This window comes from Symsagittifera roscoffensis, chromosome 10 (assembly GCF_963678635.1).
Source record: "Symsagittifera roscoffensis chromosome 10, txSymRosc1.1, whole genome shotgun sequence".
In the NCBI taxonomy this organism is placed as follows: domain Eukaryota; kingdom Metazoa; phylum Xenacoelomorpha; order Acoela; family Convolutidae; genus Symsagittifera; species Symsagittifera roscoffensis.
In genome coordinates this window covers 28,491,385-28,512,622 of record NC_087071.1, presented here as the reverse complement: position 1 = coordinate 28,512,622, position 21,238 = coordinate 28,491,385, and the positions used below count along the sequence as shown (strand labels likewise).

Sequence of the window (21,238 nt, the reverse complement as noted above, 5' to 3'; positions counted from 1 at the left end):
GTTTTAAACTAAAACTGTCACGTTCTGGGCCAAAAACTCTATTTGTTTTTTGTTGGTATGACAAGTTATTCAATTTTCTACTCATTAAAAGCTCGTCCTAATGAGTCAAACACAACTTCAAATTTACTGATACGTTTTTGATTATCAGCACTGAGAGCATCCCAAACGGACTGAAAGCTATATACAAAAGGCTTTCAACCGCAATTTTGAGGTATGGCACATTCCTTTTTCTCAGATTTTCCCCAAAAACGCGTTGATCAACAATGAACAGAAGAAGTCCCACTGCTGCAACTGCTGGTAACACTCAATTTGTTGTTTTGTTTTTGCCAGGATAATTTAGAGCCTTAACATTTTACGATGTCGTTTCCGTCAGTCAAGAGTTGTGAAACTAGATAAGTGTTTTGCCCCTAATACCCAATCCTTTTTTTGCAAAAACGAAAGAAGAGAACAGTGGGAGGTCGATACAGCCTATAAAAACGTTTTTTTCTTATCTATCCTTCAACTCACATCAGATGTATCTTTCCGAACAGCTGTTTTCCTTCAATGTTGAAATAGATAAGCAGACTGGTTCGAATTAGAAATTTCTTAATGGAGATTTTTTTATCAGTACTTTAGCTACATTTTTTCTGGCTTAGTAAAATTCTTTAGTTTTTAAAGGTGATAAAAGTCCTTGTCCTTCATAGTTTTTTTTTCAGCAAGCGAAATGGAATGACTGATCAATCTTCAGTAGCTCTGGTACCTTCCCAGTTTTTTTTATGTTATCAAAACAGCTCAACATTTCATCTCCAAAAGAACGATTCCGCTGTCTAATTAATAGAGTTTATTTCAAAAATTGCAGACAGCAATCATATACGTTTTCGTGGCACAAGTAAGACTCGACTTCTTCCATCCAGGATATTTGCAGGTTATTTGCAGGATCTTCAGCGAAATAACTTGATTTCGATGCCACTTCAACGATACAGTGGTTCCGTTTGATCACTTGCTTTTTCGATTTATAGGAAAGGCAGGCAGTCACTGCCGCCTCATAAAATTTGAAGTAAGAAGCAGCTATTTGTCCTTGCGTTTGTCAAGTTAGACGCCTCTGAGCCACTATTTCATCTTCAACCAACTTACGTCTTTCTCAGCGAACTGTTTTTATCAAAACAGCATTGGATAGACGCCACAGTATCTTAGACGTTTTCTAGAATTTTTCAACTAACTAACACATGAATTCAGTCTATTTCGAGTGTGTTGCCTTTATAGGCAATTTTCGTCACCACGAATCAATGAATGGCATAAGTTTCTTTGCTATTTTCGAGGGAAAACTCAGGACAGTGATTCCTGAGATTACCATTACCTGCGAAATGATTGGTAAAATTAACTGATGAATACATGATTTGATCAAATGTATGTCCACGGTAATGACTTAGAAAAGACTAATCTGTTCGACCCCTGTTTTGACCTTGGGTTCGAAGAGCTTCGCTGTGTTTTAGTCATAAGCATTGTTGAGGAGAATTCTAAAATTACCACATACCGTATTTCACTCGAAAGAAGAGCAACAATGCGCGCTACCAGACTAGCAAATTCCAATAGGATAGCCTTTAAAATATCAACCGAGGTGGATAAAGGAGACAATTGATAATAGGAGGCAATCAAAAAAAGATACGTTGTCGACTTTCGTTTTCAAAATCCTGGATATTGGTTACCTGTAAAGCAGAAGGAACTGACCTCTTCATCAACCCATATTCTTATGGAGTAGATCCCACTAGAAGGCGTTCATCGACCTCTTCATCAATAATCAATGCTTCGTCGGAAAAGAAAAATAAGATCAAATGATAACATGAGACTCAGTACATGCGAGATAACCCTGTCTGAATTTACGTTATCAGCAGTTATCAAAACAAACAAGACAGACAATATGTAAAATAGTTAAACGAAATCTAAATTCTGACAAATCAGCTTGATTTTGAGTTTTCCAAAGCTATTCGTTTTGGGAGCCGTGGCAATTTGATTTCAGTGTCTGGAATAATAAAAATGAAGGAGAATTGAGATAGGCTCATTCATATCTTAACATGCATCAAATTTACACAACCACCAATTTTTTTGAATATGGACATTCTGTTGCTAAACTGGTGGCTGATTTATTTTTTAAATCACATGCTGAATGGGCCGGTCTTTGGAGCGTTTCGCTGATAAATCAATTGAATGAAAGCGTTAATCACATTTTAATGTTACTTCAAAATTTAAAAAATCTATATTTTGTTTAGATAAACATTATGTCAGAAGAGTATCACATGTATAAAAACACACTGTTATTTTGAATTTCGTGATCAGTTACACCTAACCCAGATATTAAAAATAACGAAAGTGCGCTGTACATTTTTCAAAAACAAAAAACTGCTCGTATGAGGGCGAAGCATTGATTGCTTCGAATGCATTTTGATGGTTATGAAACGGTTTTTTTATCATCACAGCACACAGTATGTACAGTAATTTCAAAATATCAACCGAGGTGGATAAAGGAGACAATTGATAATAGGAGGCAATCGAAAAAAGGTACGTTGTCGACTTTCGTTTTCAAAATCCTGGATATTGGTCGCTTGTAAATCAGAAGGAACTGACCACCTCATCTAGAGTTCCTATTAAAACTGGTCAACTTATATTCTTATGGAGTAGATCCCACTAGAACGCGTTCATAAATCTCTTCATCAGTAATCAATGCTTCGTTGGAAAAGAAAAATACGATCAAATGATAACATGAGACTCCAGTACATGCGAGATAGCCCTATCTTAATTTACCTTATCAGCAGTTATCAAAACAAACAAAACAGACAATATGTAAAATAGTTAAACGAAATCTAAATTCTGACAAATTAGCTTGATTTTGAGTTTTCCAAAGCTCTTCGTTTTGGGAGCCGTGGCAATTTGATTTCAGTGACTGGAATAATAAAACTGAAGGAGAATTGAGATAGGTTCATTCATATCTTAACATGCATCAAATTTGAGCTTGAAGGAGTGCTTGCACAGATTTTTTTCTCGCTTAGCGAAGTTAGATATGGTTGATGGTCAGCTGCATGAAAAAGATGGGAGCTGTGCGACCAGTGGTTCAAAAGTTATGACCCGAGCCGTAAACAAGCTCAAAATGAGGTCCAAAACTGATGCATTTAGTAAATAGTATTCTATCTAAAAGTTCAAACCGCTTGACTCAAATCAAATTAGAACGGTTTTTGTGCAATTTTAATAGCCTTTTGCGCCTTAAATTAACTATATATATTGCGCATTAACTGGCTCAGTTTAAAAAATTCGGCCATTCAAACTACATAAATTTCAGAAAAAACATCACAGGTGAAATATTTTCTTAAATTAGAGCTCAGGACATCTTTAGCTTTGAGATGATGTATAAATGGCCAGTCGAAAAATCAAAAGAAGTTAAAAAAAAACACAACAAGTTTGCTTCTATCAGGTTGAATTCCTCCAATTTTCCCAATTCCTAGTGAAGTTCTGTTGAAAAGTTTTAAGTATTCGCGGTGAAAAAAAAACAAGAAAAGGATTTTTGTATGTTTTTTTTTTCGTTTTTTTTAACACCACACGCTTCATAGTTTGCGTCTCATAACATAGTGTTCATCTGAAACTTTTTAAATTATGATTTTAGCCCACCTGCCTGCGCTATATAAAGAAAATGGGATACAATTGAAGTCCATTAACATAGTTATGAGAACAAATTGCCTGCTTCAATTGAATTGGTATCGAGCGTCATTTATTGTTGTGTCTTTCGGAGAAAGACAGAATATTATTGCTTGGGGCGTTTTTTTCAGTCAGTTTTCGACTGAAAATTTTTTATTTAGTCTGAAACAATTTGTTGCTCTGAGCTCAAATGTATAAAATGTACGGCAATATATCGAGATATAGCAATCTTACATTACCGGTAAGCGGCGGATTAGATCGTTCAATCGATTAAATTAAATTGAGGCAAAAAATTGGTCTTATTATTAGCATACGAGAATTTTGATGCTTCGTTTTGCAGTTGCACCCCCAATACATCCCCAATAAAGAAAAAATTATTTTTCCCTTTTTGATAATTTTATCATGGTGTCAACCAAAAACATTTTAACTGGCTTTACAGTCCAGTCGGAGCAGTTCAGTTGGAGTTATAAATCAAATTATTTCAATTTCATAGGGTTATAATAAAATGATCTCAAGTGACCTTTTTTCAATTCTAAGCTTTATGAGCATCATTATCTTTCTGTGACATTGAACAGTGCCATTATGACATTGAGGCAACTTACATCTTGGAAGATTTGATATTCTGAAAAATTAGATTACAAAAGAAAAAAAGTTCATCTAACAGTTACTCATGTTCATTGCAGGTGGTAGTTATGACTCTAGCCCGAAATCTAACGAATAGATACAAGCCAGAACATATCTTGAAAACATGAAAAATTTTAATTGACTGCATTTTGAGTTTTTCGTTATTCGGCCTGGTTTAAATTGACTTCTACATTACGAGAAACCAAAAAATAATAATAATTCAGTTGATAATGTTTCTCACTTTAAAATTACGGTAGTATAATCTTTATTATAACCTTCAATTAAATATAAGGGTCTTTGGTCATAATGCTCGAATGAGATTGGTTGAAAATTATGTCAGTGAAAATAAATATATAATTTCAATCAAAATATAAGCTTGATTAATAGTTTAATATTTTGGGCCGTATAACAGAAAAGATCCAAACATAATCTTGCATATAACCTTGCCTCGGAGGCGGAGCAATAAGCAGAATGGTCCAAGTGCAGAATGGGTCCAAGAGCAGAAAAACAGAATACTTATACTGTTTTATACGGGCTAATTGATAAAACGATTATTAGAATCGTCAAAAAAATACCAAGAAAACGAATAAATTATTCATGAAATGATTAATGTCATTAATTTTTAAGATTAAATTTTTTGAAAAATTCTTGATTAAATTGCTCAAATTATGCATGCAATGTTCGTTACTTTGCTATTATTTACGTTTCTGATAATTAATTTACCGATTAGCTTATAGAAGTTGATATTTTTCTATTTTTCTGCTCTTGGACTCATTCTGCTCTTAGACCATTCTGCTTATTGACTGGCCACCCCTTGCCTCAGTCCCAAATACCAAAACCTTACTAATGGGGTTTATTGCCTTTGAAAGGGGGTGTATTGAGAAGACATTTAGACATACTAATCTTACCAATAAAAACTCCGGCGACAGCTGAGAGAATAATCGGCTGATTCAGTTCAAATACTATAGGATTCCCTGTCGCACACGTGGATGTATCCCCGTCAAACATGTCGGTGTCAAATCCGCCTGCCAAGAGACCAGTTGTTCCAGCACTTGCCAAAAGTCCGCCAACATCTTAAACAATCAACAAAAGAAGTCAAAGCTTACGCAGTTAGGTTCCATGGATAATAATAATAAATAATAGATTGTCATGGTCTGCCTTCAAAAAGTTTGCATTGTAATCGCCATAAATCAAACAAAATAGAAACTTTTCAATCCACTAGAATCGATTACAATTGTTTATAATAGTTAATATAGGAATATAATGGAAGCAAAATTTTTGTAATGTTTTGTAATAGATTTCAATCTTATTCAAAACAAAAGCCAAAAGCCTGGGTTTTTCGGAAAAATTCATTGCAAAAAAAATTGTTGCTTGTAGAAAGTTTGTAATGTAAATGTAAATTCAGTATAGACGAAAATGTAAATTCAGTATAGACGAAAATGTAAATTCAGTATAGACAAGGTCAGTTAAGCAATCCGAACATTGACTCTTAGCCACTGTTTTGGCACCACCGGACAAAGACGTAGCTGCTGGCAGGTACCAGTCATGACACAGCAACGGCATGGGGGCGCTTCGTCCCCAGTAAAAACTCAGAACTAAAATAAATTGAGTCTTAGACCCTGCAGCTCTGCCCTCCTCCCTGTGCCCAAATGTTTTTTCATTTCTAAGTTTCAAACCATACTTTTTTACCTTCGACTGAGTTTTCTACATACTCTCTTTTTTCCCTCTCCGCCATTCCTGAGCTTCCCTTTTTCTTTTCTTTCTTGCCGATGGTAATAATCATCAACGCCCCGATTTTTGATACGGCCATTAGCTTTATTGTGCTCTTTTCCGAGGTCGTCTCGTCCTGGCGATTTGAATCCTGGCTAGAATAGGTTACTAGCCGCTGTTTTCACAGTTTGCCTGCCTTTTTCTTCTCACCCCCTTTTCTCGGCCGTACTCCCTCGCTCGCCTGCGGATTTTTGTGTTTGTCATTGATCGTTTCCAACTGTGCAACAGGTAATGTGCTACTGTATTCCTTCTTTCCCGTCGCACTTCCGCTTGTCTCCCCTGGTTTTTCGTTCTTATCTCCCATCGGTGACGCATTTTGCTCCGCTTGTCCCCTGTCCACTCGACTTAGCTTTTTCGCGTGCTTCGGCGCCACAGAGCAGTAGTGCCGGTTCGAATTCAAACCCTGAGTCAAAATCCTTATCATCCCATGATTTTGGGTGTCGTTTATTGCTCCTTGTCGTCGCTTTTTCGGCCTTCGGGTTCTTTTTCAGTTCTACCTAAGCTTTCCGTCGCAAATCCGCCATCTTAGGCGGGATAGGCAATGTAAGCGTGTACCCCTTCTTGAATATCAAAATTCGATTTTCGGCTACTCCACTTTTGCTAATGCAACGGTGTGTTTAGACTCACGTGCAATTTTTTGATTTACTAATCTATTCTTATTGCTTCTCTCTCTAATGCGCTGAATTAACAGTTTGGATCTTGCGCTGTCTCGTCTTTTGGTCTACGCTTTCCATCGCTAGCTGCCTCACACGGCAGCCCATCTCGAATGACCGAGTTCTCCATTACCCGCACTGGGCTGATCAGTCAGATTTTGAAGTACTGTGTTAGTTTCGCGGCCGTGGTGTGTCTCAATTGGGGGAACTTTAAGAGTGGCGTTCGGTGCAAGGCGTAGCACTGCGAGAGCGCGTTCAACCATTTTTCTTAATAAAGATTCTTGTGATCATAATAATCCAATGCCTTCTGCAAAACTTTTAGTTGCTTTCGATGTGAAACTGGAATCTTGGTCCATCAAATTTTCTATGCAAACCCATGGTTTGCATGCTTTGGGATGTACTGATCTATCGCGACGAGGACGTATTTATTTGATTCATCAGATATATTTTGGTTACCCAGAAATTGAGTTGAATGCATTCATTGGGCTCCGGAGATCGTATATTGTACCCAAATCAACCCTGGCGCAAAGCGGGTTCAAATTTTCTTCATCTGCAGCAATTTTGTGTCGTCCTTCCGCTGCTGAAGCCACGTTCCAAGGAATATAAGGGAAGTTAAGTCCCGTGCCTCGCTAACATATTGGCTTTCCTATGGTGGATCCTGGGGATCCGGTTTATGATTGTCGCAATTAGAGGATTTGGAATGGTTGATTGCTCATTTATCAAAGCATCCCTCTTTTATGTGGAAATTTTGGACGGACTGTCCAAAGTAGGCGCACACGGCCTGACTTTTGGCGAAAACTGGATTCTTTGCTACGAGCATATCTTTTATGGCCTCGAGCTGAGGGTCTGCTTTGTAGTTGGCCTCAACAAGTTTCAAGCCGAGAGCTCCGGTAGGCATTCTGATATCATCACCACCTTGCAATCACGCGGAGTTACGCTCATGAAGACGGGATAAACCTCCCATATGAAGTTTGATGAAATTAAAACAAAAACTGTGTTGGTCTATGCCTCTACTGTTCCGTGGTACTGGCCTCTAAAATTTCGTTGATCACTTCTATTTTCAAACTGCTGCTGCTACTTGTGAAAAATTCTGGGCAACGCGAAAGAAGTTTACATTTTTTGAACGCAAAATTTTTTGCATGCTTCTACGCTTTCGTTCGGTGGCAATTGAAGCCTGTATTTGAATCATGTAAATTTATTTGCTCTGTTTCAATTGATGGCCATTATTCTTGATGCGTCGATAATCTAAGCAAGCAACTTATTTTTTGAGGTCACTTTTGCCACGGCATTTAACATAATATTGACTAATCCCTTGCGCTTCTCCCACCGGATGTCTTGAAAGGTCATACGCTATCCCAATTTTTGTCCCCAAAGAAGAATCAGTAAGAAATCGAATGGAATGAAGGGTTAATATGAGCGGTTCTATCCGCGGTTAACAAGCTAAATATTATTTACTTTTTCTTATGTTTTCATTTAACAAGGATACGAGCGCTTTCTTTTTTTTAAGTTACGAGCGCTTTCCATTTAACAAGGGTAGGAGCACTTACCACCTTGAATTTTCTTCCAACTATGTAATTTCTGAAGCACTCTGCTCCAACACAACCACTAGCAATACTAATTCATTTTTAGAGTTTTTTCGTTCCGCCGCGTTCAGAAATTTTGAGGAAAACGATATCAGTTGCCAGCATTTGGGGCCTAATGGCTTTAAAACAGCCCCAACCCAATTGAGCTTGCATCACATATAATTCGTATGTCTTTGTGGAAATCGAAATGTTTCAGTTGAATAATGTTGGCTAAATGTGTTTTTAGAGCCTAGAATGTCAGTTGGCGTTCCGGTGACCAGACAAAACAGTTTATTAGTAGCTCCCGTAAGGGCGCTGAATTTTCTGCCAGTGACAGGAAGTACATATGTAAGCTATGGATTGAACCCATAAATGACTTTAATTGCGAGAGAACCTTTAGTGGCTACATATTGTTTAGCGATTCTGTTTTTCGAATCAACCCATTGATTTCTAATTTCGTGATCTTGCGGCCTGGCCATTTGCATTATGATTTTGTAATTTCACATTTCGACAGTTATTTTGCTATTTTTTTCTATTTTGACTTTTTTTGTATCTTTTCAATATTATGATGTGTTCGATTTTGGTACCCTCCGAAAGGAATAAAATACAATCGATGAACGCTTGGCCGTACGTGATTCGTTTAGGTTGGAATCTTTCAACGTTTGAAAATCCATAGACATCGTTTTTAGGCCTAAAAAGCCTTTTTGACCGTGATTACAATAGCTGACACAAAATATTTATCCGTACATTCCTCAAGCTTTTCTAAAAGTCCTTGTTAAACAAACCTTTGGATTTTCTTATCGTTTTTCTTCTTGAGCATAGTTGGAACACGCCTTTCTTTCTTAGAAGCGCCTTTAAATGATTAGAAGAACTTTGCCTACACTTCGGAATTTGGTTCCGAATCCGCCCTACCCTTTTGAACACATTATTAAAATCAATACTGAAATTGGTCTGCCAGACTTCCAGCGTCTTCTCGGTGTATTCCGAGGGCCCCTAAGTTTTCATCACCCCTTCTGCTGTCGCCTGAGCAGGCTGCACTCCATAATGTGACAACAGGACCCGTGAAAAGACTGAAAATTTGCATTAATTAAAAAAATTGTTGAAAATTTGCATATCTCCTTCGGTCGCCCATCCGTTTGACTGGAGCATCACTCTCATAATCCCCATCAGCTTCAGCTGACTGTTTCCAAAAACCCGGAATTAGTCGACATTCGGCCCCAAAGGTAAGAGTTTACTGGAGCTGCTCCTAACGTTCATTTTAGCCACCCGATGGTGAAAATTGACGTAGGGGACCCACTCCCTATCCACGTTTAGGTTAGTTTCCCGTTGACCTTCAGCGGTAGTCTCTCCACTGTTACCTTCAGCTCGCGTTCCTCTTCTATTTCTGAAATGACACGACCACGTATTCGCTGGAACTGTCGGAGTTTCATTCGTAGGATTTTGATTGGTGGTCTTGAAAGGTATTCGGTAACCCCAATTTTTGCCCCCGAATTTGAATGGAAAAATCCTGTCTCTTCCTCGTGTTAACCAGTTAAAACTTGTTTGTTTTTTATTATTATATCCTTTAAACAAAAATACGGGCACTTTGTGATCACTTTCCACCGTGAGTTGCCTTCCAAATATGTAATTTCTGAAGTACTTTGCGTCCCACACTACTGCTAGCTTTTCTTATTCATTTATAGGTTATTTTCGTTCCACGGCAATTAGAAAACTTGAACCAAACAACATCGGTGGCCAAATTTCGGGGCCTAATTGGAACTGTCCAAGTCCCATCCGCGAGATTGTCATTTGTGGTCGTTGACTCATCCAACTGAGTTCTCGTTTTTGCCATGAGTCTTGCTCCACAACTTGTTCGCTGATTCCGTCCTCGCCCTGTATAAGTCCAACTCGAACTCGATTAGATCCTTTTGCGGCACGTTCTTTTGTAGTGACTCGTCTTCTTGCAAAAGTTGCACGTTGCATTTCTTGCCGGGCACTTGCGATGTGATCAGTTGTGAATCCGATTTTGTCATTTTTGAAAAATCGCCTGTCTGTGCTACCCATTATACTCCCTCAGTATGGTACTCGGCTGCCTTTTGGAATAGGCGTCTGTATACTTCACGGATAGCACTTATCGGCTCCGACTCGATTTTTAGCGCCCCCGCCGTCGCCGTTGCCATTCTGCTCCTTGTATTTTCTTACGTAATTATCTCCTCTTTTGTTCGATGACGCGATTTGTTATACTTCATCTGGCGTTTTGTCGAATTGCAAATTCCGTTTGTGCTTCCTTGTTGGTCATGATCACAAGAAACACGTCGCTGAGGATCCTCCTCTCCAATGTTCCCAAGTTACATCGCGCCGCCAGTCCCTTCAAAATTGAGTAAAACCGCTACAAGTTTTCTCCCTTCCGCTGTTTCTGCGACAACAGTTGGTACGTTTCGAACGTCTCGTTTTGTTCCTTTTTAAAAATATCCTCAAACTCATCAAAAACCCTAGGGTCTGTGATGGTTGTCAAGTTCAAATGGGTTTTTCGATTGTGTAGTTCGTCCTAACTATGTTCGCCCAAACAGTTGTATAGATTCAAAATGATCGTTTGCACCGTCTCCTCACGAGTTTCCCCAAAACGTCCTGCGCTAGCGCCGTGATCTGTGTCGCCATCAGTCTTTTCGCGAAGGAATATGATGTCGGATTAAAGCTGTTTTCTGCAATTACGTCCACGGTGAACCGATATAGATATAATGTTCACCGATATCATCGGAGGTTCCACACATTTGCTTGGCTAAAATGCCGTAGGATTCATTCGTAGGATTTGGATTGGTGGTCTTGAAAGGTATTCGGTAACTTCAATTTTTGCCCCCGAATTTGAATGGAAAAATCCTGTCTCTTCCTCGTGTTAACCAGTTAAAACTTGTTTGTTTTTTATTATTATAACCTTTTAACAAAAATACGGGCACTTTGTGATCACTTTCCACCGTGAGTTACCTTCCAAATATGTAATTTCTGAAGTACTTTGCGTCCCACACTACTGCTAGCTTTTCTTATTCATTTATAGGTTATTTTCGTTCCACGGCAATTAGAAAACTTGAACCAAACAACATCGGTGGCCAAATTTTGGGGCCTAATTGGAACTGTCCAAGTCCCATCCGCGAGATTGTCATTTGTGGTCGTTGACTCATCCAACTGAGTTCTCGTTTTTGCCATGAGTCTTGCTCCACAAATTGTTCGCTGATTCCGTCCTCGCCCTGTATAAGTCCAACTCGAACTCGATTAGATCCTTTTGAGGCACGTTCTTTTGTAGTGACTCGTCTTCTTGCAAAAGTTGCACGTTGCATTTCTTGCCGGGCTTTTGCGATGTGATCAGTTGTGAATCCGATTTCGTCATTTTTAAAAAATCGCCTGTCTGTGCTACCCATTATACTCCCTCAGTATGGTACTCGGCTGCCTTTTGGAATAGGCGTCTGTATACTTCACGGATAGCACTTATCGGCTCCGACTCGATTTTTAGCGCCCCCGCCGTCGCCGTTGCCATTCTGCTCCTTGTATTTTCTTACGTAATTATCTCCTCTTTTGTTCGATGACGCGATTTGGTATACTTCATCTGGCGTTTTGTCGAATTGCAAATTCCGTTTGTGCTTCCTTGTTGGTCATGATCACAACAAACACGTCGCTGAGGATCCTCCTCTCCAATGTTCCCAAGTTACATCGCGCCGCCAGTCCCTTCAAAATTGAGTAAAACCGCTACAAGTTTTCTCCCTTCCGCTGTTTCTGCGACAACAGTTGGTACGTTTCGTTTTGTTCCTTTTTGAAAATATCCTCAAACTCATCAAAAACCCTAGGGTCTGTGATGGTTGTCAAGTTCAAATGGGTTTTTCGATTGTGTAGTTCGTCCTAACTATGTTCGCCCAAACAGTTGTATAGATTCAAAATGATCGTTTGCACCGTCTCCTCACGATTTTCCCCAACACGTCCTGCGCTAGCGCCGTGATCTGTGTCGCCATCAGTCTTTTCGCGAAGGAATATGATGTCGGATTAAAGCTGTTTTCTGCAATTACGTCCACGGTGAACCGATATAGATATAATGTTCACCGATATCATCGGAGGTTCCGCACATTTGCTTGGCTAAAATGCCGTTATCCTCAACGGGGTTTCCGCTCCTCGCGACGCCGTTTCCTGCTGGCTGCTCCATGTGAAAAAGTTGTAATCCGATAAGGTAAGTTTACATAAATAAAATCAGTTAAGCTATCCTTATTCAAACAATAACTCTCGAACGCTGACTTAGCACGAATGCTGACTTTTTACACTTTGACCACCAATTTTTAGAAAAATGATAAAACGATGAACTAATGGAAAGATTCCAACTCACTTATCCTAATTCATCGGAAAGTTGGTGTCAATATTTGAGTTTTGAGTCAAATGTCTACAAAAATGAGCATCATATTCAAGTCCAATCTACCTGCACTTGCTCTCATCTAATACTCCTTATTTTTAATTCAGTAAAACGGTTGCATTTTTTCAAAGCCTTTGAAACAATAAAAACCACCCCATGGAGAAATATAATTTTTCAACTCAGTTAAGCATCAAAATAGTGAACTCTGACAGGTCGACCCGACCGGCGACCTAACCTGAGGAAATTGGATAAGTAATTCTTTGACCAGTTCAACATTTTTGTCACAAAAAAGGCTGAGCTTTTAAATTGGTACAGGCGATTTTACTTTTCCATTTTGGTACTAGTGAATACGTATCAATTTTTTAAGATTAAAGTTTCACCTCGTGATTTCTGAATAATAGTTGCGTGTGACGTCGAAAATTTATATAGACCCTCAATTGTAAAATTACTTTTCAGAAAGAAAAAAAACATTCCAAAATATAAGCCTATGCCATCCCAAAAACGGAAAAGCAAAACTTTAGTTTCACGATAGCCTTCAAATTTTTCCTGTATTGTTTTTTCGATTAGTTGTTTTTCTTCATACTCAAGGACATAAACGGTACATATAAGACAATTAATCTTCCATTAAAAAACTACTCAAAAGAAAGTTTCTGCGCGCTACATTTCCTCCAATAGAATTCAGGATGAGAAATGCTGTTAAAAAGTTGAAAGTGAAACCAGCTTACCCAGTGAGTTTGTAAACTTGGCATAAATGAGGATAAACACAGTCAACTTCAGCGCCATTGACAACATGGCTATTTTCTGGCTAGATTATTCAAGTTGCTAGTTAAAATTTTTGCTGGTCATTCAAAGTAAAATCTTTACATTAGCAAACTTAGTTCGAACACGAAAAATAACTCAATCGTTTCAGGTATGAAGTATCAAATCACTGTCTTGATGAATTTGATAATCACTAAAACGAAATGAAAAGAAGTCTCGTTTATTTTTACTAAAGCAGCTTCAAATTTATTGTTACCCATTTTTAAAAATACATTCTATCGCAAAAACCACTCAAACTAGTCACCAATCAATCTATTGAAAAAATTCTTTGCTACACAGTGTATTCAGTTTTGAATTATTGCCATAGCATAGCACAACGAGACTGCACAAACACTTTTCTTTTTCATCTTATACCGATTATTGTATCGTGATTACCCATTTTTACTGAACAATATAAAATCATTAACTTTCAAAAAAAGATTAGAAAATGAAGATCAATGGTGTGGAATAATTTTTCTGCTCTGATAAGCTTCGTGATTTGAGGCTCTTTGTTCGCATTAGGGCTCGCACCAAGATATTGGGCTCCAGACAACAATATCATTCATTTGGTTTAAGAAATTTTGATCAACCCGCACCAAAGTTTCACGGAAAAAAATCGATTATATTAGATTTTTGTTGACTAAAAGGTTGTGTAGATGATCGATTATCGTAACAAATTTAGAAAAACGCAATGGATATTCATTCCGTTAATCGATTCTTTTCAAAAAAAGTCTAAAAAAATTCATTGCAAACAATTATTATTATTTTTACTTTCAATATAGCCGATTACTTTTTCTATGTAAAGTCCATGAAAAAAGATAGATAAAAATGTTTTTTATCGAGAAAACAAAATAATTAACTTGAGTTCATAATCATTATGAACAAATGAAAATCGCACACAAAAAGATTTAAAAAACCGGTTTTAATCTGTTATAATAGATAAAAAAGTATCATATTTCCATCAAAAAAATGTTTGAAAACAAGTTGAAAGAATTTTATTATAATCGATGAAAAAATGGATTTTTTTGATTCCGAAAACATTAACAATATAATCTATTTCTAGTCAGTTATAATCAATTGTTTTCAAATAATTGAGAGACAGACTGTATAAACCCAAAATAACAGATAATTATCTATAAAAATTCAGTGCGGGTATCACAAATTGGCCAAGTTAACAATTTTTAAACCCCATATCTTAACGAAACACAATCAAAGTTGAAAATGATTACATTTGGGCTCCAGGCAACAATATCTATTAACTGGTTTAAAAATTTTGATCAAAATTGCTTAATAAAGAAATCGAAAAATTGCTGAATAATAAAACCAGCACAAGGAAAAACATACATGGAAGACGGAACAATTAGCGATAGTTTTTTCTAAAAGTTATTTGAATGATAACTTTTTCTATTGACATTTCTAGTACGTAGTTTATCAATAAATACATCAAAAGCATGATTTTCTTTCACTCGTGCCATTTCCGATGTCTCTCTTCTGTAGCAAGATACTTTTCAGCTGTCGCCACCGATGAAAGATTTGGCTAAATATCTTCTTCCATTGTCTAGCAAGATGTAAAAAGTACTGAAATACTTAAGGTTGCCAACATTGCGCCAGAGTTGTGTAGATTGTCAATTCTGAAAAAAAATAACAAGCTATGTGGTCCATTTGGTCCAAATAACAATCTGACAAGCTATTTGGTCCATTTAAAACTTTGCTATGAGCAAAATAAATCACTTTGTCAAACTCAAGGAAAAGTCTCATTATCTTTGATAGCTTTGCTGGTAAAAGATCTAGAGTCGAATCGTTGAAAAACACGTGCGATTCCAAAACAAAGACAAGACTGCTCGTATCAGGGCGAAGCCCTGAATGTTCCGACTGCCTTTTAAGGTTTATGGAGCAGCAGTAATAACATTAAAAAATTCAATGAAATAAAATAAAATGAAATTTTTTTTTTCTAAAATTTGCAATTTTTCATGAAAATCATCCCCCCACACGCCATATAAAATACAAAAAAATAGATTTGTTCCTTGTAACAAATCAATTATGGCAAATAAGCTTCGTTCAACCAATTTGGAACGATTTATAAGACGGATTAAATCTCCGCTTAAGCGTTAGTAGCGCAAAATATATCGCGCGTTAATTGTCCCAAATTGGTCAAAATGGCCAAAATGGCAATCTTTAAACCCTCATTACTTTACGAAAAATGATTACAGGTGAAATATCTTTTCAAATTCAAGCTCAGGACAACAATACCTTTCGAATGATATCAAAAAATTCTGTCAAAAATGGCTAGTTAAAAAGTCGAAATTTGTCTGAAGAAAAAAAAACCCACCCCGAGCACAAATATTCCGTTACTTTCGTATCGAAAGACGGAACAATAAAAACTTATCAATTTAATTTGCTGCAGATTTTAATACACATATTATGTCAGGACACAAAATAAATTACGACCAGATGGCTTTCGAATTTGCCACTGTTTTTGTCAATGAACTTGCTATTTCATATTTAGAGATTTTTCTGGTTTAGTAATAAACCCGCAAAGTTTTGTGTTTCTGAATTGTACACAGCTTATCTCGTAACACATTCATTTGTCGACGAGGTTCAAATTCAATTGAATGGCAGCCACATACCTTCAAATCAACATGTTTCAGTTTTGATCCGGTTTATAGGAGAAGCTATGGTGTAGCGATTAGCATGTCTGCCTGTAAGCATAACATAACTAATTGCGTGCGCTTTCAGACAAAAAACAGTCCGCCGAAATTTTAGGTCGAGCAAATTGATTTTCCGAGCACTCCCGGAACTCTATAAAAACCCTAATTTGACAAAAAAATTGGGTCGCAAGTCAAATTTTTGAAAAAACAGGTCAAAATTGCTGTTTTTGGGAAATTTTTAACGCGCGTCTTCCTTCAAAACTAGTAACTTGTTGCAGGCAATTTCAGCAAAACTTTAAGGTTGGTTGGTAGAAAATGGATGCCATAAAATAATACCAAAGGGCCGAATCTTGAGAAGAAGCGTCCGCACAGTAAAAGCTGATTTTGATCAACTTATTATATGAAATAATTGGAGACTAATTGGAGGTTTAAGTTGAATCTGGATCTCAACTTCGCAAAATTAGTTGTGTCCTGAGTCGCACCTGATGTCAGCCCAATTTGAGGAAAATGATCTGTTATGTGTTACCAAGCTATATTACAAATTTTGTCGGACAAAAACTTAACCTGCTAATCTGAATTAATAAGATTTGACTTTTTCACTAAATGACAAAAGTCAAGACAAAATTATGAAAGTTTTTTAGAAGAAGGTACATTCAAGAAATTGATCAAACAACATTTGCATTAGAAGCTCATTAGACGGATGTTTCCTTTTCATTAAATTAAATGCTGTAGCAAACTTTAAACCAGCAGAATAATATTTGCCACTCAGCCTTTCAAATCACAAATGAAATTGTAGTTAAATTCTAATTTGAAGTAAAAATTTTACACAATTGAATTTAGTCCGGCAAAATCAATTTCTATGAACTTTATGTTCATTTATACTGCTCTGAGAAAAAAAATTCAATGTAACGAATTTTAAGCAGACCGGAAATTCCTTTTTTAACCTTTTTGCTTGCAATTTATGTTTTTGTTTAAATAGAGTGTTGTTCCGACTTTCATAACGAAAGTAACGGACTATTTGTGCTCGGGTGGTTTTTTTTCTTCAGACAAATTTCGACTCTTTAATTAGCCATTTCTGACAAAAATTTTTTAATTCAATCAAAAGGAATTGTTACTTTGAGCATAACCTCAAAAAGATATTTCACCTGTGGTGATATTTTTGTAAAATTATGAGGGTGTGAAAATTGCCATTTTGGTCAGTTTGGGACAATGCGCTATATAATAACTACGCGTAACCGGAGATTTAATCTGTCTTAGGAATCATTCCAAATTGGTTGAAGGAAGCTTATTTGCGGTAATTGAATTGTTACTAGGAGCAAAATCTATCACTTTGTACTTAATATACCGTGTGGGGGGATGATTTTCAGGAAAAAAAATTGAATTAAAAAAACTTTCATTTTATTTTCTTACAATTAATTTTTTCATGTAATTACTGCTCCATAGATCTTAAAAGGCAATCGGAACATTCAAGGCTTCGTCCTGATATGAGCAGTTGTTTTCTTGACAATTTACTATCAAAATGTTAGCAATAATTGAACTAGATCATTTTATTTGATCTATAAGATAATTTGGGTCAGATTAAAAATGTGCTTCCTCATAAATAAACTGCCTGAACTTAAAAACGCTATCCATTTTCGACCGGATAAATTTGACTTGCTGATTAGCATAGTATTGATTCTACTGTCTAGTATAAAGTTGTACCCTAGATTTGATTTGAAATTCCTCAATCTAACGGACCATGTGTGAAATACTAAGTTTGCGAGAGTTAGACTGAGATCGACTCTTTCCATACAAAACTCAAATCTGTCTGACTGGAATTCAACATTCTAATAAAACTGTTCGAATATAAGGGCAAAGCCTTGAATGTTCCGACTGTCCCTTAAATCATATCGATAAGTTCTTAGGAAAAAAATATTGAAAACCTATAAATTTTGGACAGTATCAAAGAATAAAACTTTGAGTCGTACGAAACTGATACGACCGATTGGCTAGCCTCAATTCAGTTTAAACGAAATTGTTGTGCTCGATAACTCGCCACGCATCAAAAATTCGAGTTAAACTATAAGATTTTGAATAAACTCTTCAAAGCACGAATAATTTAGTCCAAAACATTGCCAAATCATCAAATTTTAAACCCCCAGAACCTCACAAAAAATCAAAGGTAAAATAACTATTTAAATTTGAACTCAGCTTGACAGAGAGGTTGAACGGCATGACCATGAATGGATGGAGACCAAGCAGAGGTTGACAATCACCGAAAAATCGGACAAGAGACCAGTAGCACTTCGGAGTCGGGACGTTGAACTGGATTGCCGATCGATAGTGAATCAGTTAGTGAGTTCGATTCCAAAAGATGTACTTCTGAGGACTTCGTATGTGGAGTATCAACAATCGATCGCTACTCAGACTGCTTAAGAGGTCAACGTTGAATTAAGATCCAGCGTAACGAGAAGAGTTCAATTCACATACACGAAGGAAGAGTACGAGCCGAGCTCGGACTGCTCATCCGGGGACAAAACACCGTCCGGGGAGTCGACTTCAGAGCGACCAAGGGACAGATTTTGTCCGGGGAGTCGAGAAACATCATGAGCAAATCAGAAGACGATGATGCAAAATCCATCGGCTCAAGTGATGACTCGCAGTCTCAGCTGTCTCTGCCTTGGGAGAATGGGTCAGAAACTACATCCAATTCCGACGTCTTGTAAATCGCTATTCATTCTTTGCTAGTAGAATGGAAGCAGTGCGGGATGGATAGAGAAAAGCATCAAGAGCCAGATAGAGACCGATATACCTCCGACAGGGAGTGCTCAGTAATTAATGATGCCACAGACGAGCTTGAGTTAATAGCAGTGTCGAAACGTCAGACTAGGTTACTTCCGCATGCTACGGGCGTCCGTACCAACCTGGAACCATCAGGGCAAGAGGCAACACTTTTGATAAAGGTATGGTGCGTTAAGTTGATGGACGATGCCCCTGCACCGGAGATAGTTAGCGGACAACTAAACGCGATAAAGACGTATCTGAAAGCCAGGTACCGACTGTCGGACCTCTTAAGGGCTCAGCAAAATGATAAATTGACGACTAACCGAAAGAGATGGATCGAAAACGGAGCACCTGACAAAAGTGATTTGGAAGAAAACAGCTACAAGATCCTAAAGCAGTTTTATTTAAAGAGAAAAGATCTGTTGTACTTGAATAAAGAAGGGATCGTGGCCTCCAAACGCAAGGAGGAGGGTAAAGTCTTTTACAAATCTAATTCATTAGTGCTGCCGCAGTTGTATCAAACCGAATTGATCTTTCGTTCACATGATCAGATGGGCCATCACGGCGTGGACAAAATTTATAATAGGATACAGAAACGTTTCGAATGGCCTGGTTCGAAAAAGGCCTGTGAAAAATGGATCTCTGCATGCTTGACATGTCAACAGGCGAAGGACCCCAGGAAATTGAGGTTTCCGCTGCAGTCAATAGAGTCATCAGGATTCAATGAGGTGGTGAAAATTGATCATCAGAAAGTATGCATGACAGCCAGGGGCTACAATCAAGTGCTAGCAATGATCGATCATTTCACGAAATACGCAGAGGCAGCTCCCTGTATGAAAGCATCAGCGGAAGAAACGTGCAATCATAAGATAAATGTAGGAATAGCAAGACACGGCTGCCCCATTACGTTCCAATCAGACAATGCCAAAGCATTCGTGGGTGATCTCACGAAGGAGTTGATGAAGAGGTCGCAAGTGGCACAGGCCCACTCGAACGCTTATCACCCGCAATCGAATGGCCTAGTTGAAAGGCAGAATCGCACGTTAGTTTACATGTTGAGGATTTACTGCTCACGAAACATGAACGACTGGGATAGGTACTTGCAGCAAGTAATGGGCGCTTATAACAGCACAGAACATTCTACCACGGGAATAAGCCCACATATGTTGTTAACCGGTCACGAGAAAGCATTTCCATTAACGTTCTTCTACCCTGAGTACGGAGGAATGAAAACGGCACCACAAACGTACTCGCGTGATGTGATCAGGAGGCAGCAGGAACTTAATGATTTATGCAGGAGGAACACGCAGCAGGCTCAAATTAGACAAAAAAGAAGATTTGATAAGAAGACTGCGGATGCGAAAGCCTACTCATTCTGAGATTATGTCTGGGTGTTCCAGGAAGTAGTTCCACCAAAACGAACTAAAAAAGTGCTGAAAAAATGGTACGGTCCATTTCAAATAACTGAAGTGCGCCAATGGGTCGTTTTTATCGGTTGAGTACCGGACGGGCAGCTCATTACGAGAACATCAAGCCCCACAAGGCTTCATCGGAGGACTGGTGTATTCCAACCGACATGCATGATGAGGACTATTTGATAGTGGATCATGCCTGCGAGGTGAACGAAAGAGGCACGCGCGACAAAAACGACGTGAATGAGGTGGTAGATAATTGCGATATGCCACTGGACCTGGAGTTAACCGAGCGAGTGGACGTGGACAACGAAACTCTTCCATATGCCGAAGAAGACTTGGACTGTCAAGAAGAAACTGAAGTTGATAAGGGAGTGCAGCCTGACTTTCCCTTAACCATGGAAACACGCCAGGGCAAAAGAGGAAAATAAGAAAATACAACCCGTATGGCGAGGATTTTGTCATAGACAGGATAGCTTTGAGCGACATGATGGACTCGCTAGTAGGCCTGGACGAAGTAGTGGTGCCACAAGAGATCGACCTGGTCAACGACACAGAACAGGATTGGATCGACGATTGCTCTGAACCGGAAGTGGAGCTCGAACCGGAGACGGAGCAGATGCATGAGCAAGAATTGACATATCTGCGAGTGCTCGAATGGCTCCATGATCTGCCAGCAGACCCGAAAGAGACAATCTTGACGATTCAAGGTGTCGATCAAAAAAGCATCAAATACATCAGTCACGACAATACTGAGTCCAACTGGGTCGCTCCAGATGGTCCTTTACGCATTCCAGAGTCCAATCTCGATCTGCTCGATTTTGAGCGATCGACGGGGACGTCGATGGATAATTTTGTCCGGGGAGTGGGGGTAGGACTCGCCCACACCAAAAAACTAATGATCAAAAAAAACTAAAATTGGCAAGGGAAACTGGAGACCTGGAAACGGAGGGCAAAAAAGCTAAAAATCCGCTTTTTG

At 38.2% G+C, this 21,238-nt stretch overlaps 1 protein-coding gene across 1 annotated transcript in view; it reads right to left on the bottom strand.

Annotated features, from left to right (window-relative positions):
- LOC134855024 (uncharacterized) overlaps nt 1–13,579 on the bottom strand; it is a 93,966-nt gene extending 80,387 nt beyond the window's left edge. Inside the window, exons 1-2 of the mRNA XM_063871404.1 lie at nt 13,364–13,579; nt 5,196–5,360 (exon numbers count right to left, since the gene is read on the bottom strand). Of these exons, the coding sequence (XP_063727474.1) occupies nt 5,196–5,360; nt 13,364–13,430 (232 nt within the window). The 5' untranslated portion in view covers nt 13,431–13,579. The remainder of the gene's footprint in view (nt 1–5,195; nt 5,361–13,363) is intronic.
- Between the last annotated feature and the right edge of the window lie 7,659 nt (nt 13,580–21,238).